At 31.8% G+C, this 15,336-nt stretch overlaps 1 protein-coding gene across 1 annotated transcript; it reads left to right on the top strand.

Moving 5' to 3' along the window:
• The first annotated feature begins 11,570 nt into the window (after window positions 1–11,570).
• LOC131607406 (uncharacterized protein At1g66480-like) lies at window positions 11,571–13,561 on the top strand. The gene is made up of 2 exons (XM_058879416.1): window positions 11,571–12,377; window positions 13,210–13,561. Exons 1-2 carry the CDS (start codon window positions 11,808–11,810, stop codon window positions 13,267–13,269), a joined length of 630 nt encoding a protein of 209 aa, XP_058735399.1. The 5' UTR covers window positions 11,571–11,807; the 3' UTR covers window positions 13,270–13,561.
• Window positions 13,562–15,336: the final 1,775 nt, after the last annotated feature.

Raw genomic sequence — 15,336 nt, 5'->3', positions numbered from 1 at the left:
ACTGAAGACATGGTTCAATTCATTTTTTCAACCTCAACATAACTCTAATCCTCAAATTCGTTGAAACCTTCATAATCCTATTTAATTTTAAGTTTTGTTCTCAAACCCTAAAGCTTAAACGTCAAATTAAATGGTGTATATGGAACAATTCAAATAAATAACATAGGGTTATTACTCAGTGAAGCATGGAAAACAAACCGATATCAAGAAAATTCATGAAAAAGAAGGGCGCTTGGTGTCGGTGGTGATGTTTTGTGCGGTGGTTACGGGTTGTTCAAGGGCTTGGTACGACGGGTGGATTCGTGGATTCTTATTTTTGTAACACCGAATTTTGGTAATTTTCCCAAACGAAGAAGAAAAGAAGAACAAGAACAATGTTGATTATACTCACTTTGCGGATGAATCTGAACAATAAATGCATTATCACGTAAATGAATATGCATCTGAAGTAATCAAGAATATGAACTTTGCGGATGAGAAAGCCATTAAGATTCAGAATAAGCAGTTTCTTCTTCTTCGAATCGATTTGAAGAGGTCTTGTGATTCCAAATGAAGCATATTTGTTTAGGTTTTTTTCTTACAGGTTTGGTGATTTTGAGCATAATAATGGTTTTGAGATTTGTTTTGTGAGAGATGAATAGTGAACATTAACAAACAAGAATAGTTAATCAGGTGGTTGGACGTTTGGCATTTGATTGCATGTTCCTGGGTTTGATTCCTCTTGGAATTAATTTTTAAGATATATTTTCATATGAAGCTAAATAATATTGACATGTCATTATTTAAATAAAGGAAAATTAATACATAGTCAGCAAAATTAATGCCATGTAGGAAGATTTCAAATGCCCAGTCAGCCAAACAAGGAATATGGGCCACTGAAAACAGAATCTTTGTTTATAAGGGGGGAATCACAAAAAAAAATACTTCAAGGGAGAAAACCAAAAGTCGTCCTAATGGCAGGGGAATCGTATATTTAACCCTAAAATAAATTGTGGAGATTATGTATCATATTTTTTTCTCTTTCCTCCATCATTTATTTTATTTTAATAATGAAGGACAGAGAAAAAACAATAATACATAATCTCCACTATTTATTTTAAAATCAAATGGGTCAGACTAATTCTTATGTTCTCACATAAAAATGTCATTTTCATAGGATATATCTCATATTTATTTTAATAATGAAAGAGAGAGAAAAATATTGACATATAACCTGTACCATTTATTTTAAAATTTAATGGTTCGGATTCCATTATGATATTTTCATATAAAAATGTCGTTCCATATGATACGTCATATATATATATATATATATATATATATATATATATATATATATATATATATATATATATATATATATATATATATATATATATATTTTACAAACTAGCTTCTTTATTTAGTGCCAAATACTTTTTCTTTAATGAATGTAGAGGGAGGGAGTACATCTTCGCATGAAATGTTTGCATTTAAAAAATGGGAAATAGATAGGAGTACTGATAACGATAACCCGACGAACTAGGCAACCATTGAACATGAATAAAGCTTGTCAATGCTGATTTTATTCAACAGGCAGACAAAAGATGCTTCTTACGTAAAAAGAATGATGTTTTTTACGTAAATAAAAGTTAGAAAATAATTCTCGTCCTGGTCCAATTTTTCTCTCTTCATGTTATGGTCCAATATCATTTTTGAAATGACTACTGTACTTCTAATTCTGTCATTAAGCATTACCTCTATTCAAACTCTTAAAAAAATACTCCTTCTCTATTCAAACTCTTAAAAAAATACTCCTTCTATAACAAAGATATTTATATATTTGTAAAAATGGTTTATCTCTAAGATGACCATTGACTCATGGAGATCTGTAAAAATTACTCATAATAAGTAGGATAAAAATTTTTGCAAAATTAATATGGATATGGATAAGAGCAACTATCCACTAAAATAAACTAGTATGATAATGGTACAAGTACCTTAGTAGCCACTATGTCTCATACTCACACAATATATAGTTATAAATTTTTATTTTATATTATTATTTTCTCATGTTAATTTATCAATTTGTTAAATAAATTACTATTAAACTTGTAATCATTTTAATATAATATAATTGTTTGTTTGTTTTTAACTCGACAATAACATTCTTGACTATTTTAATATTGTTGAAAAAATTTAAAATGACATGATAAATTATAATTGATCGATTATTCTTTATTAGTAATATGTAGATAAATTAGTAATTATAATTGATCGATTATATATATATATATATATATATATATATATATATATATATATATATATATATATATATATATATATATATATATAAAGTACGTTAAATAGTTTTCTATTGGTATAAATTATAGTTATATTAAATTTTAAGTTTAATCCGTTAAAAAATTTCTTCAAACAACCAATTGGAATTGAACTTTATATACAAGCCCAATTGGAAAACACTTTCTCCATGCATTGTTAGTTGCTTATCTACCATTCATGACATCGCGACTTGCCTTAAGAATATTGCACCGTTGAAATATACTATCCTGTTTGATTTTATTTGTTGCCACTTCCAAGAGAATAAATTTTCCTCTTCCATCATTTTTCACAGCTTATTTCCTCTTTATAAAAGATCTTGTCACTCCTTGAATTTCAAATGCTTCACACAATGTCAACCATAACATCACTAGCTTTGAAGATGCCATTCTACAGCTTTTTATTTTTCAAATGCATTTTAAAGTCACTCAAATTTTTGAAGAGAGAAAACACTGTACTGATAAAATGGTCAACATTAGAATCCTTTATATAAATTTTGTTAATTTGATTATTTATGTTTATTTCACTCTTTCTCTTTACCATGTTAAATATATTTGGATCTCAACCCTAAAAGTTAGCTCAAAAATGAGGATGTCCTCACATATTTATACGCCCAACAGTCCGAGAATTTCAGAAATGTGAGACTTCAAACAAATTCTAACAAACACAAATATAAACTTCAACAGTTTTCGATTTATCAAAGTTTTATTTCATTAAAACTTTTCTTGTAAGATTTTTAACTAAGTCATTGAAATTCTTGGATTTTAGTTTAATACCTCAAAAAAATTTATATCTTTTTTATTTCATTTTTATTAATATATTTTATCAAAATGTTTCCTAGATGTGGTCTTCATTTTGAGAGTTGAGATCCTCTTCATTTTTTTTTTCTTCTTAAAAGAAATGGAGAGTGTAAATACTTTGATATATATATATATATATATATATATATATATATATATATATATATATATATATATATATATATATATATATATATATATATATATATATATATATATATATATATATATATATTGTATAATTTTATTTAGGGTGTCAATTTAGTTGAAATATCTTTTTTATTATTATTATTATTATTATTATTATTATTATTATTATTATTATTATTATTATTATTATTTCAGGGAAAAAAGGAAATGCACTGACAGTGTAAAGTATTTTTACACTGTCAACCAATGAGAGACATGCATCAGAATAAAATCCATTTTTAATTTTAAAAAGCTGTAATTACATGGCAAATTAAAGTATTTTGATTGGTTGTATGTGTAAAACTGATTTACACTGACAGTGCACTATCTTTAAACTCATTATTTCAAAGATGGGTAATTATAATAATCTCTTTTAATAAGAGAGGAGAAATAGTTAGAGAAAAAGACGCAGAAATCATCAACCTTGAAAAACAACCCATAGGAGTCCTAACGATAAACCCAAGAACTGGGCAACATTTGAAAATAAATAAAGCTTCTAGATGCTTGATTTGATCAATGGAAGACGAAAGATATTTTGTAAGTAAGAAAAGATATTTATGTAACAGAAAAATGTAAAAAAAAGACTAATACTACGACAACGTCCTGGTCAAATTACATATTTTTCATATCAAATGTACATATTTTTCATAACATGCCAAATATCATATTTGAAAGCACACCTCCTTCCAATTTGATGACCTCACTTGATTTTAATCAGTACTCGACTCTTATTTTGTCACTACCTCTATTTAAACCAATAAAAAAAATGCTTCTTCTCTCTCAACAACATTTATACATTTGTAAAATTATTTGTTTAAAAAAATTAATCATTTAATTAGAATTATATACATCTCTCTTAAATTTTCTTTTTATAATTGAAAAACATCAATATTTATCATAGTGAAATAAGTTATCTTTATAAAATAATTATTTATATTTTTAATCATTCTAAGTGGTTTCTTTAAATATAACGATCGTTCAAGTATTATGTGTCAACAAATTTGGTTATTATTACATAAAATTAAACGAAACATTTTATAGACATGGATCAAGAACTTATTTTAACATAAGTATTTAGTTGGATTTTTTTACTTAAATGCTACTATTTTGAAAAGAAAAAAAAATCATGTCACGCTTAAAAAAAAAATTTCTTTCTAAATATCACACTTTTAGAACAAGTCGGTCATCAATTGGACGGAACAATGAAAAAAATTATTTTTATGTGTTGGCTCGGACATCAATTGGCCAATCGACTTATTAAGTCGGTCAACAGCATACCTGACTTAACAAGTGTTTATTTAAAAAAATAAATAAATTTTAAAATTTAAATTGAAACATGACTTATTAAGTCGGTTAGCAGCAAACCTAACTTAACAAGTGTATAATTTTAAATAACTTTTAATTTTAAATAGCAACAGGATTTATTAAGTCGGTTGATAGGAGACCAGACTTAAAAAATGAAGAGAAACGTCAGGCCAATGGATGGCCGAACCTACCCATAAAAATAATTTATTTCATTGACTCGTTTAATAGATATCGAGTTTGTTCTAAAAGTGTCACATTCTAGAATTTTTTTCAAAGTGTAGCATATTGATTTTTTTCCTTTCAAAATAGTGGTATTTGAGTAAAAAATCCTATTTAATTCCTATAAATAATTTATAGTATCTCAATACAATGTAATGTGTGTAGTTTATTAGGCTATACTTGGTAACTCTAGGCAAATGATAATTGAATGGAGAAATTGGAGGAGCTTATTTGTGTATATAATCTGCATAACTTTGAGGAATAAGACACTCAACCATTCTTTATATGATACCTGAGATGTTTCACATAGGATGAAATTAGTCTTTCACATCGAGTGGCTTTTGAATGCAAGACACGATGGTATCGTAAGTTTGTTATATATCACATCAAGTTATTGGCCAAGATGAAAATTATTTTTAACTTGGTCATGCAATTTAATCGAAGTGATAACTCAACTTTTCAACTTTATATCACAAAGTTTAGCCGAATTAATAACCCTATGTTCTAAATTCAATGTCAAGAACAAAGTATAAAACAAGAGATGAATAAAGAACAAGGAAGAAGAGGAACACAAGAATTAATTATAACTGTTATTCTTTTACTTTCTCTTAGAAAACAAGATTACAAGTTTACAAGAATAACAAATAACCTCTCTCACCCTAAATTAGGATTTGATGTATACAATGATGAGAGACTAATATGCTATTTATAATAAAACCTAACATACTAACTAATGGGCTTTTGTCACAAGGCCCATTACACAAGTCAACTTAATAAACAAGCTAACTTAACAAATTAGGGTTTAAACACTAAAATCTAATTTAACATGCTAACAACCCTAACATCTTCGACACCTACATGCTAGATCCATCTTCGACTACAACATGCACTCTTCGACATCAACATGTGAACAACCTTCGACTTCATGTTTAACACTGTCGAACTGTCGAACCAGGAAGCTATCCTTCAACCATACTAGAGTTCGATCCAATATCTCACACCCTATATTTCACCTCGATCACGCAAATTAACCAAAGTGATAACCCAAACTTTTCACCTAAGTGTCGCAGTTTAGCCAAAGTGATGACCTACTTTTCATCTCTGTCACACAATTTAGTCGGAGTAATAATCCAAATTTTGCCTCGGGCCTTCAATGTAATTTTTCCGTTCGGGAACCAACAATGGATGTAATTGGAAAGCCAATGATCTTGAACGGTAACTATGATCTCTTTTAAGGAGGCACAGGGTGGATCTAAATAGTTAGCACTCCAATGCCCAAGTCAGTTCTTGATTGAAGATGAATGTAGTGAAAAGTGGAGATAAATTAATGTACCTACATTGCTCTTAGTGTGTGAACTAATTTTTACTGTGAGTCAAGTCAAAGGATTTTGAGGTAGATTGAGTTTTAGTCATTTAAACTTTTGGTCGGTCCAGCCTAAGGCTTTGTCAGGCACTTAAGGAGCATGGGGAAGCCTTAACTAATACTAGTCGGCGTCAAAGACGTGGTCTGATGTGAAATGGAATTGAAACATTTGGAATCAATTTTGAAAAAAAGTAATTGAGAACATGCACATTAAATGCGGTCTCATCATTGAAATGCTTCATCATCCTTTTCTGACACGTGTGATGACGTGACCAGCTAGGACATAACTCAATTTACAGTCTCGAATGCACTTGAGTTGACGTGTAACCATGAGTGGAAATCTAGTCGTTGATCTTGTGACTTCTTTCAATAGTTGGCCTGAAAATTTCAACCTTCGTTGCTTACAAATAGGGTAAATTAAGTATTTTGAAGTTTTCACCACCTTTAGCATTCAAACTTATAGTTACTTTTTGGAAAACAGCTACGCTACCTCTTCAGTAAGGGTACCACTAGAAGTGATTTCAGCACTTTGCTTAAAGCTTTCGCCTTTCTTCCATTTCTCCTGCTTCATCATTCCTCCCTACCCAGGTACCATTCTAACTCAAGCTTTTATCTTCAGCATTTCAAGTTTTTTAGTCAAGATTAATGAATCGCAAATGACCTAGTGATTAATCCGGAAGTTGAAACTTCATCTGCCTATAGCATAGGGACATCCCCGGATTCTCATCTCCACCTTATTGATAGACATCACGTTGAACCGAAAATCATAACCCTATATGGAAATTCTGACTCGTAAATGGTATTTAAGAATTCCTTGGAGGAAGAAACTTTTACAACAAGTTCATTGGACGCCCTTTTATAGATTGATAGAAAAGGGATAAACTGCGTTGAGGTCCCTATGCCCTCCACGTCTTAATCATAGAGGAAATACAAGCCAATTTGCAAATGAGATAACACGCTAAAGATTGCATTCATCTTTGCTTGAAAGTCGATGAGTATGAGCCTAGCGACATCCATGTGTTAGCCCATTTGAATCTTTGAGGTCAGCTGGTTGCGTCGAAACAATAATGGGTGCATGTGAAAGTAGTAGGAACTTCATCGGATCAGAGCACTGAGGCCGCTATAGATGTGGCTAGAATTGTGGTCGGTGATCCCATATAATTGTTAGTTCTTCTAGTGGAGCCGGTTAAAGAGAATATGCAGTTATTTTGACGATTGTGTAATCTAATTTTATGAATTGCTCACAAGAATAGAGCTTTGGTTGCCCTTTTCTAATTTTGAGGTGGCCTGACGTTGCCAAACCGCAAGTGCACGACATTGTCAAGTAGTATAATAAGATCGATCCTATAGGGAGATATATATATGAGTACCGAATTTTACCCGAACAATGTTTAGCTAAAGCGATCATAATGATTGGTTGGTTTTGTGCATATTGAAATGTAATCAACATATAAATAAAGCATGACACGTCATTTGTGATTATCTATCTAAACTCACCCTATTGATTATCCATATTTGAATACGTGAAATTCCAAGCAATTTGATAGAAAAGCAGATAAATGTATACGATTCCAACTTTCATGGAGTGCGTAACTAGACGTGTTTCTGGCTCGAATATGCGACTTTCTTAATAAAAAGCGAATCGCCTTGTCATGGTGGGAGTCTCACTATTCTATTGTCTAGCAATCGCGGTCTTATATCGACTCACATGGTTTTGGACTATGATCGTATCCGGGTTGCCTTTGCTTTTGGAATCAACATAAATGTGTTTTTAGAACTCGGATTCTAAAATAAAAAGAATTATTATTCTCGTCATTCATATTCAGATAATCAATTAAGGATCTTCATGAGATAGACTCTCACGACCCCTTTCCCTTATAAGACTACTCACTCATGGTAAGACACACGATAACTGAACATCTTAGTCAAATAAAAGAAGAAATCGGTAAACAAAACACAACAAAAGTCAAACAACCTCTATGCCAACACCAACAAGAACCAATCAAGAAACCCGTATCGTATGAGAAAGCAAAGAGAACTCCCGGGAAGAAGCTAGCTGATGGATGAGAAAAAAAGCACCAACAAAACAAGAGTGGCAACCATCCAGATAGTATAATATGATGAAACTAATCTCAAGATCAAGTCACCCTCCCACTCCCTAAGAGAAAGGTCATTCTCGAGCTAATAAGAGTGAACACACTTCCAATAAAAAATAATTGTAGTCACACAGTGATTAATCAACCAGTTTTCCTTACAAAAAGTAATTTTATGCGCATATTCTAGATAGTTCAAAACACTACATGCCAAACACGGCTAGACCTAAATCCATCATTCTGCCTCTCCTTAACCCATGAAAAACCTCAAACACCTCTCAAACCGACTACGAAAGATGAAAAGGCATACTCACCCACTTAAGAACTCTATACCACATCGAAGATGCAACTTTACACTGAATAAAAAACTAATCCACTAACTCATCATACTCCAAAAACAGAACACACTCAACCTCACTCATTTCCTTAATTATGCCTCACCTACTAAGGTTAAGCCTAAAAGCTAACTTGTCATGCAAAATTTGACAAGAAAACGCAACAACTTTGGAAGGCGTCAAACTTTTTCAACACCTGGCTAACCCATGGATGTCACGCCCGACCCAAGCTCTTTTCCTACTTTAGATGAGGTTAAGAAATCATAATTCGATCGAACCAAAAACCTAACCTTGAGATCTGGTTTCCACACCTAAATATCTTCCTTATCTCGATTAACGAATCCTTTAAAAGAACTAATCAGGTCAGCTGTAAGGTTTCCGCCCAAACAAGCAACCTTCGCCACCCTTTAAACTCTCAAATTCATACTTTACCCGCCCAAAGCCCTGTTCTACCCACTTCTTGGAAATTCTGCTCAAAACTAGAATTAAACTCGCAAAGTTCATACTAAGTCGATTCAACCCAATCCATACATTTCCAAAATTGGATATTCATTTTGTTCTCAACTTGATTACAAATAGACGAGGCAAACCAATATGCCGACTTCTCACCATTGAAGGCAAGGAGAGATACATCCCTCCACAAGGGAGAAACCCTCCTTAGGTTCCCTATCTTACCTCCTTGATGAGAGTTTGCCATCAAAGATCTATACCTCTCATAAACTATATTACTCCACAAGGCATGATCCACCTCTAAGATTCTCCTACGCCACTTACTAAGTAGAGAAAAATTAATCCGCCTCATGTCTTTAACATACAAACCACTCAAATTCTTAGCTTTAGATACATCCTTCCACTTAACCCACGCAAAATTATTCCCTCCATTAAATCCCTCCTAAATAAAACATTTTTTCAGCCCAACAAGCTTCTTAAAAACTTGTTGAGAAACAAGTGTGAGTTGTATTGAGAAACAAGTGTGAGTTCTAAATCCCACATTGCTTAGAAAAGTTAAGGTTGAACACTTTATAAGTGAGATGACTCATACACCTATCACCTTAAGATTTTGGGTGAATATATGGTGTCTCTCTCACTTATTTAGGTGAGTCTTTGACCTTTATGTGAGTGTTTGACTCAATGTGAATGCACCTCCCTCAATGATGACCCAACAAAACTAATAACACAAACAACTTCATAAAAGAAAGGGAAAATCGGGATATAGCTTAGAACCGAATTCAAGATGACCACTATACTCATATGCTTACAAATCTATTATTCCAAGAAGAAAGCATTTTAGTAACCAATTTAACCAAAGGCTCATAAGTACCCTTCTTCCTCAAACTTTCACATACTAGTAGGCCTAAATACTTAAAAGAAAGTTTCCCAACTTTACAATGCAAAAAAATCTCTATAAACTCCAAAAAAGCCCCCATACATTCACACAAAAAATACTTCTCTTAGAAAAAAATTCACCTTGAGACCCAAACCCGACTAAAAACTCCTAAGGATAGCCTTGAAAGTTCATAGACTATTCAAAGTCGCTATTCCTAAAAGAACTGTGCCATCTACATACTAAAGATGAGAATCGCTAACTTTATCGAATCTACATTGACCAGAGAAAAGACCTAAAAAAAACTATCTTATTAGTAGAACGGAGGCCCTCTACCACATAAAGAAAGAGGAAAAGACCTTGATGACCCCCTTACTTGAGCCACTCTGAATTTTATCTCCTATGTTGGACATCTACTCACATAAACAAACATGACCTGATTTATGTTTGAATCTATTTAAATAAGAGTAAGTGAAGATTTTTTTTAATAACCAAGTAATAAAAAAATGCAAAATAAATTAATATTTCAAAAAAATTACCCATCTAACCATGTTTTGGGGTGTTTTCCATGTAGGCGACATCCCACATGGCGTCTCTTTTTTTTTTAAAATTCAGTTACCTACAGATTTAGTGTTATTTGTGGATATAACTGCGAATTTACCTTCAAAAATATTTAATGTTTAGTCTGCAGGAAAATCTGCATGTAACTGGGAAAAAAAAAAAGAGGCGCCATGTGGGATGGCGCCTACGTGAAAAACACCTCCAAATATGGTTAAATGGATAATTTTTTTTGAATATTAATTTATTTTGTATGTTTTTTTTTAAACTTGATTATTAAAAAAAATTTAAGTAAGTTGAACAATAAATTTTAATATAAAATTCTCAATTCAAATATAGAAACAATCATATAAGTAAACAAATACCATAAATATATTTAAATTTTATTAAAATCTTTATTGAATATGATGAAAAAAATTATCACAAAAAAACTTTTAAAATTTTATAAAATCTCAATTCAATACTCTCCTTACTTAACTAAATTAATCTTTAGCACCAATAATTACTCCATGCAATACAATCTGCCGAATAGTGGGAATATTAAAGAGAGAATTAAAATATTACAAATAAGCGACCATAGATGAAGTATTTATTTACTGCCCTACTCCCACCTATATTCACTTTGACAAATTCAACCATGACCAAGAAAATTTTCTAAACTAATAAAAAAATCTCAATACAAAAATAATAATTCCACATGCAATAAAACTTTTAATACTAAATAGTAGGAATATCATAACATTTCATTTGAACCGGAATCATAGTATTTAATCACACATCATAAACTCACCCAAAAAAAAAAAAGTATCTACCGATTACGAAATTCAAGTACTTTTTCTACACATACAAACAAACTAATTAAAGTCAAAACAAATCTCATATTCACATGCAACGCTCCCATGCCTTTGAAATTTCACAATTTCTTCAATTTACGCCTTGATTTCCGTTAGTCACGTCTTTAATTATTTCCTTAAAATAAGCACTTTTTTCATTTAAATAATCCCACAAAGTCGACTATATTGAAACATTTATAAAATATTGTTGCCAATTGCATCTCATGTTGAATATTGAAACATGGTTGTTGAAAATCACCTTTAGTACTAATATTAAATTTTTGTTCTTTTGATAGTGAAAGCCTACGTTGTACTTTGTTTTCTGTTTAACTTAACATGCCTTCTTTATTGACCAAGTAGCCCAAAAATAAGAAACTATATAAGTTCATGCAATTATGTTACACACACATTTCTCATTACAACTTAATCATTATTACACATAATCGATTTTTTTATAAGCCTTATAATGGGAAATGTTTTTGGTTCAAAAAAGAGTGTAAAGATTATGAAAATAGATGGTGAAATGATGAAGGTGAAAAGTCCGGTAAAAGCTGGAGAAGTGCTTAAGGATCATCCAGGTCTTGTTTTGTTGGATTCTGAAGCGGTTAAGCATTATGGTGTGAGGGCAAAGGCTATTGAGGCACACAAAGAGTTGCAACCTAAGAGGCTTTATTTTCTTGTGGAGCTTCCTAAGGAAATAAAGCCGAGGAGGGTTCGATCTGGGATTGTTATGAGTGCGAAAGATCGGCTTGATAATTTGGTGCTTACGAGGAGATCGGCTTCTGATTTGTCGATTATGAAACAATCGAAAATGGATGATGGTAATGACGGTGGTGGTGGTAGTGGTGGTGGTGGTGGTGGTGGTGGTGGTGTGAGGTTGAAAGTTAGACTTCCTAAGGCTGAGGTTGAGAAGTTGATGAGAGAATGTAAAGATGAAGCTGAGGCTGCTGAGATGATTATGCGTTTGTATAAGGCTAATGGGAGTAGAGAAAACAAGATTAGTGAAGTTAATGAGAAGATTAAGACGCCGCGCCAGGTTTGTTTTCTTAATTAATAATTTCGACTTTCATAATCATATGTTATTAGTCCCGTTGTTGATAATTAAATCGGATGAATTTATTTGAGTTTATCTATGCCATAAATTTAGTAATAATTTGAAAGATTTTATCAAAACATCTTATAATATTTTTAATATATTTTTGAGTTTTTGCTCTCCTTCACATACAAAAAATTATTTTCTCAAATTCTTCAAGATGTCGGTGAAAATAACTTATAACATATTTAAAAATAATTTAAATATATTTTAGCTTTTATCATAAAAATAATTTCAGTTAATTTATTTATAAAGTTAATTTATTTATAAATGCTTATTTTTATAAACATTTGTATTATAAACGGAAAATAAGATGATTATTCAAACAAACTCTTAATATTTTTGTGGATTTTAGATTTGAAGACAAATGATTGCATTTTCTTCTCTTAACTTTTGTATTTTTTTTAGGTAAAATTTGAGTACTTTTAATAATCAAATAATTATGATTTTAATGATTAACATTAGATATGAATTGAATCCAAATTTTAAAGGGGTGTTGCATTTAGGCTATTTGTGGTCCTAAAGGTGTGTTTAAGGAAGTTCAAAGGTCAACTATCACGTTTATGTTTATCCCTTTAAGGAGAGAAAGAGTAGTTGTAATAGAATTTGTTGCTTTGAAAGTTTTAGGCCAATGTTTGAACTCTCTAGAGATTGAATATTCCAAAAAAAATAAATACCAATGTTGACTTCAATAAAAGTTGTGACTAAGTTTGTGTGATTGAATTGTTACTATTATTAGTATTGTTATGCTAAAGTGTTAATGTTAAATTTACAGAAAAGGGTGAGTTTTATGCCAAGCAACGAAGGAGGGATTCAAGTAGCTGTGGCTTCATAATATAATGTTTTTATTTTTTTGGAGATTTTGTTATGCTTAGTTGAATAAGAGTTATGAAAATTAGATTCATTTCATAGAATAATCTTTTAAGTCTTTAGTATAATTAATTAATTGCTATTTGGTAGAGACACCAGGGTCAGTTATGACTAGCTTGTGTGTGAGTAGTTGTAAAACTATCATGTGTTGTATAAATAGTTCAATTCCGATATGTAGATATATTTGAGATTATTCATGATATATGTGGCCTCATGTTATAGCTAAAAACATTAATGAATATATTTAATGAGTTTATAATTATTTTCCAATATTCAGTTGTGCTTTTATTAGTTTTTTTGTTTTGTTTACAAATAACCTAATAGCTCTCAAGTTAGAAGTAAACTTATTATTCAAAAAAAAAAACAGGAAAACATGATAAATTATTCATGAATGATATTTTTACACTCAACATGACAATTACATCATATTTTCCTACGGTTTGATTTTTCTATTATATTTAATAACTAATTTTTCACTTTTTCTATTATATTGATAGTAGTAGGCCCACAAGAATTAAACTTAAGCCTAAATGGTTACAAGGCTTCATTACTAATTAAGAGTTTCTTTTATGCTTTGTTAAGTTTAGTTGCTGTTGGGCCTGGCCCATTTGTAATGACCCATTAGGTCTAAAAACTCTCTTGTATTTAATGGGTGGCTAGCTATTGAATGAAGTAGAGAATTAACACAAATCTTATTTCCTTTTTAATTTCTTATGCAAAAGTAGTTTTGTTTCTATCCTTTTGAAGAACCCTAGATCTACAAATTAATAGTTGCTGAATTAATTCTATCAAATTGGTGCTTTCATCTTGAATTCATGGCTCCTCCTAAACCACCCAACCCTAAAGAAATAGTGGAAGAAGCTGTACAAGCAGCTCATCTACACCTTAACAATGCTATGCAAGAAACCCAACAACAAATGGATGAGAGGTTTCTCCAAACTCATTCAGATTTGGAGGGACTACATACTAGAATGGACAAGGAAAAGCAAGTTTCAGATTCTAGATATGACAATATCATGAATCTGCTCACAAAACTGGCCTCCCAAGCTGAAAAACCAGCATCTAGCACTATTCCCGCAGTCACTATTCACGGCGGAAACACTATTCACGGCGGAAGTACTGTTCACGGGAGCGGTACTATTCACGGCAGCAGCACTGTTCACGGCGGACCCACCCCAAGCAGAACTGTGCATTCACCTGCTGCTGCATCTTCTGTTACTATTCATGGCAGCCCTAGTCATCCTACAAACTCTGCAGGTACTGCTCCAATTCCCACTTTTATTCCTACCACTTCTATTCATACCCCTCTTTCTTTTACAAAGACACCCATTTCCACAAGCCTACCCCAAGTTTACTCTACCCCCTTTTCATCAACCCTCTCCACATATAATAGATTATTCCCTCACCAATCCTTCTTAGATCCCACTTTTTACACTGCACCTCCTGTTTTTACTACCAGCGGTCCTTTCTCAATTCCACAATTTGCAAATATTCCTTATACCCAGCCACCCCAAACCATCCCTCCCTTACAACTTCCCTCTTTTCGTACACCAAAATTAGAGCTAGCCATGTTTGACGGATCAAACCCCTTAGAATGGTTGTTTCAAGCGGATCAGTTTTTTACATTTTATAATGTACCAAGTGAAAACCGTTTAGCTATGATGTCATTTTATATGAAGGGTGAAGCTTTGGGTTGGTTTAAGTGGATGCACCATAATCATGAGCTAACTGATTGGATTTCCTTTACAAGGGCTCTCGAACTTCGTTTTGGGCCTTCAACCTATGCTAATCACCAAGCTGAGTTATTCAAACTCAAACAAACCCATTCGGTTGTGGAATACCAAGCCCAATTTGAGAAATTGGGAAATCAAGTGGTAGGCCTATCTCGTGAAGCTATTCTTAATTGTTTTATTTCGGGTTTACATCCGGATATTCAAAATGAAATAGCCATTCATAAACCAACATCAATCTCTCAAGCAATAGGTCTCGCTAAGCTTATTGAATCAAAAATACGGGAAGCCAAACCTAAGTT

The sequence above is a fragment of the Vicia villosa genome, linkage group LG5 (assembly GCF_029867415.1).
Source record: "Vicia villosa cultivar HV-30 ecotype Madison, WI linkage group LG5, Vvil1.0, whole genome shotgun sequence".
NCBI classification, from domain to species: Eukaryota; Viridiplantae; Streptophyta; class Magnoliopsida; order Fabales; family Fabaceae; genus Vicia; species Vicia villosa.
The sequence above is the reverse complement of the archived record's forward strand: the minus strand, read 5'-3'. Positions and strand labels throughout refer to the sequence as shown.

Excerpts from the sequence above, each read along its gene's own strand:
- LOC131607406 (XM_058879416.1), top strand. The coding sequence starts at position 11,808 with ATGGGAAATGTTTTTGGTTCAAAAAAGAGTGTAAAGATTATGAAAATA. Across the intron at positions 12,378-13,209 it reads AGATTAAGACGCCGCGCCAG|AAAAGGGTGAGTTTTATGCC; the intron begins GTTTGTTTTCTT and ends TTAAATTTACAG.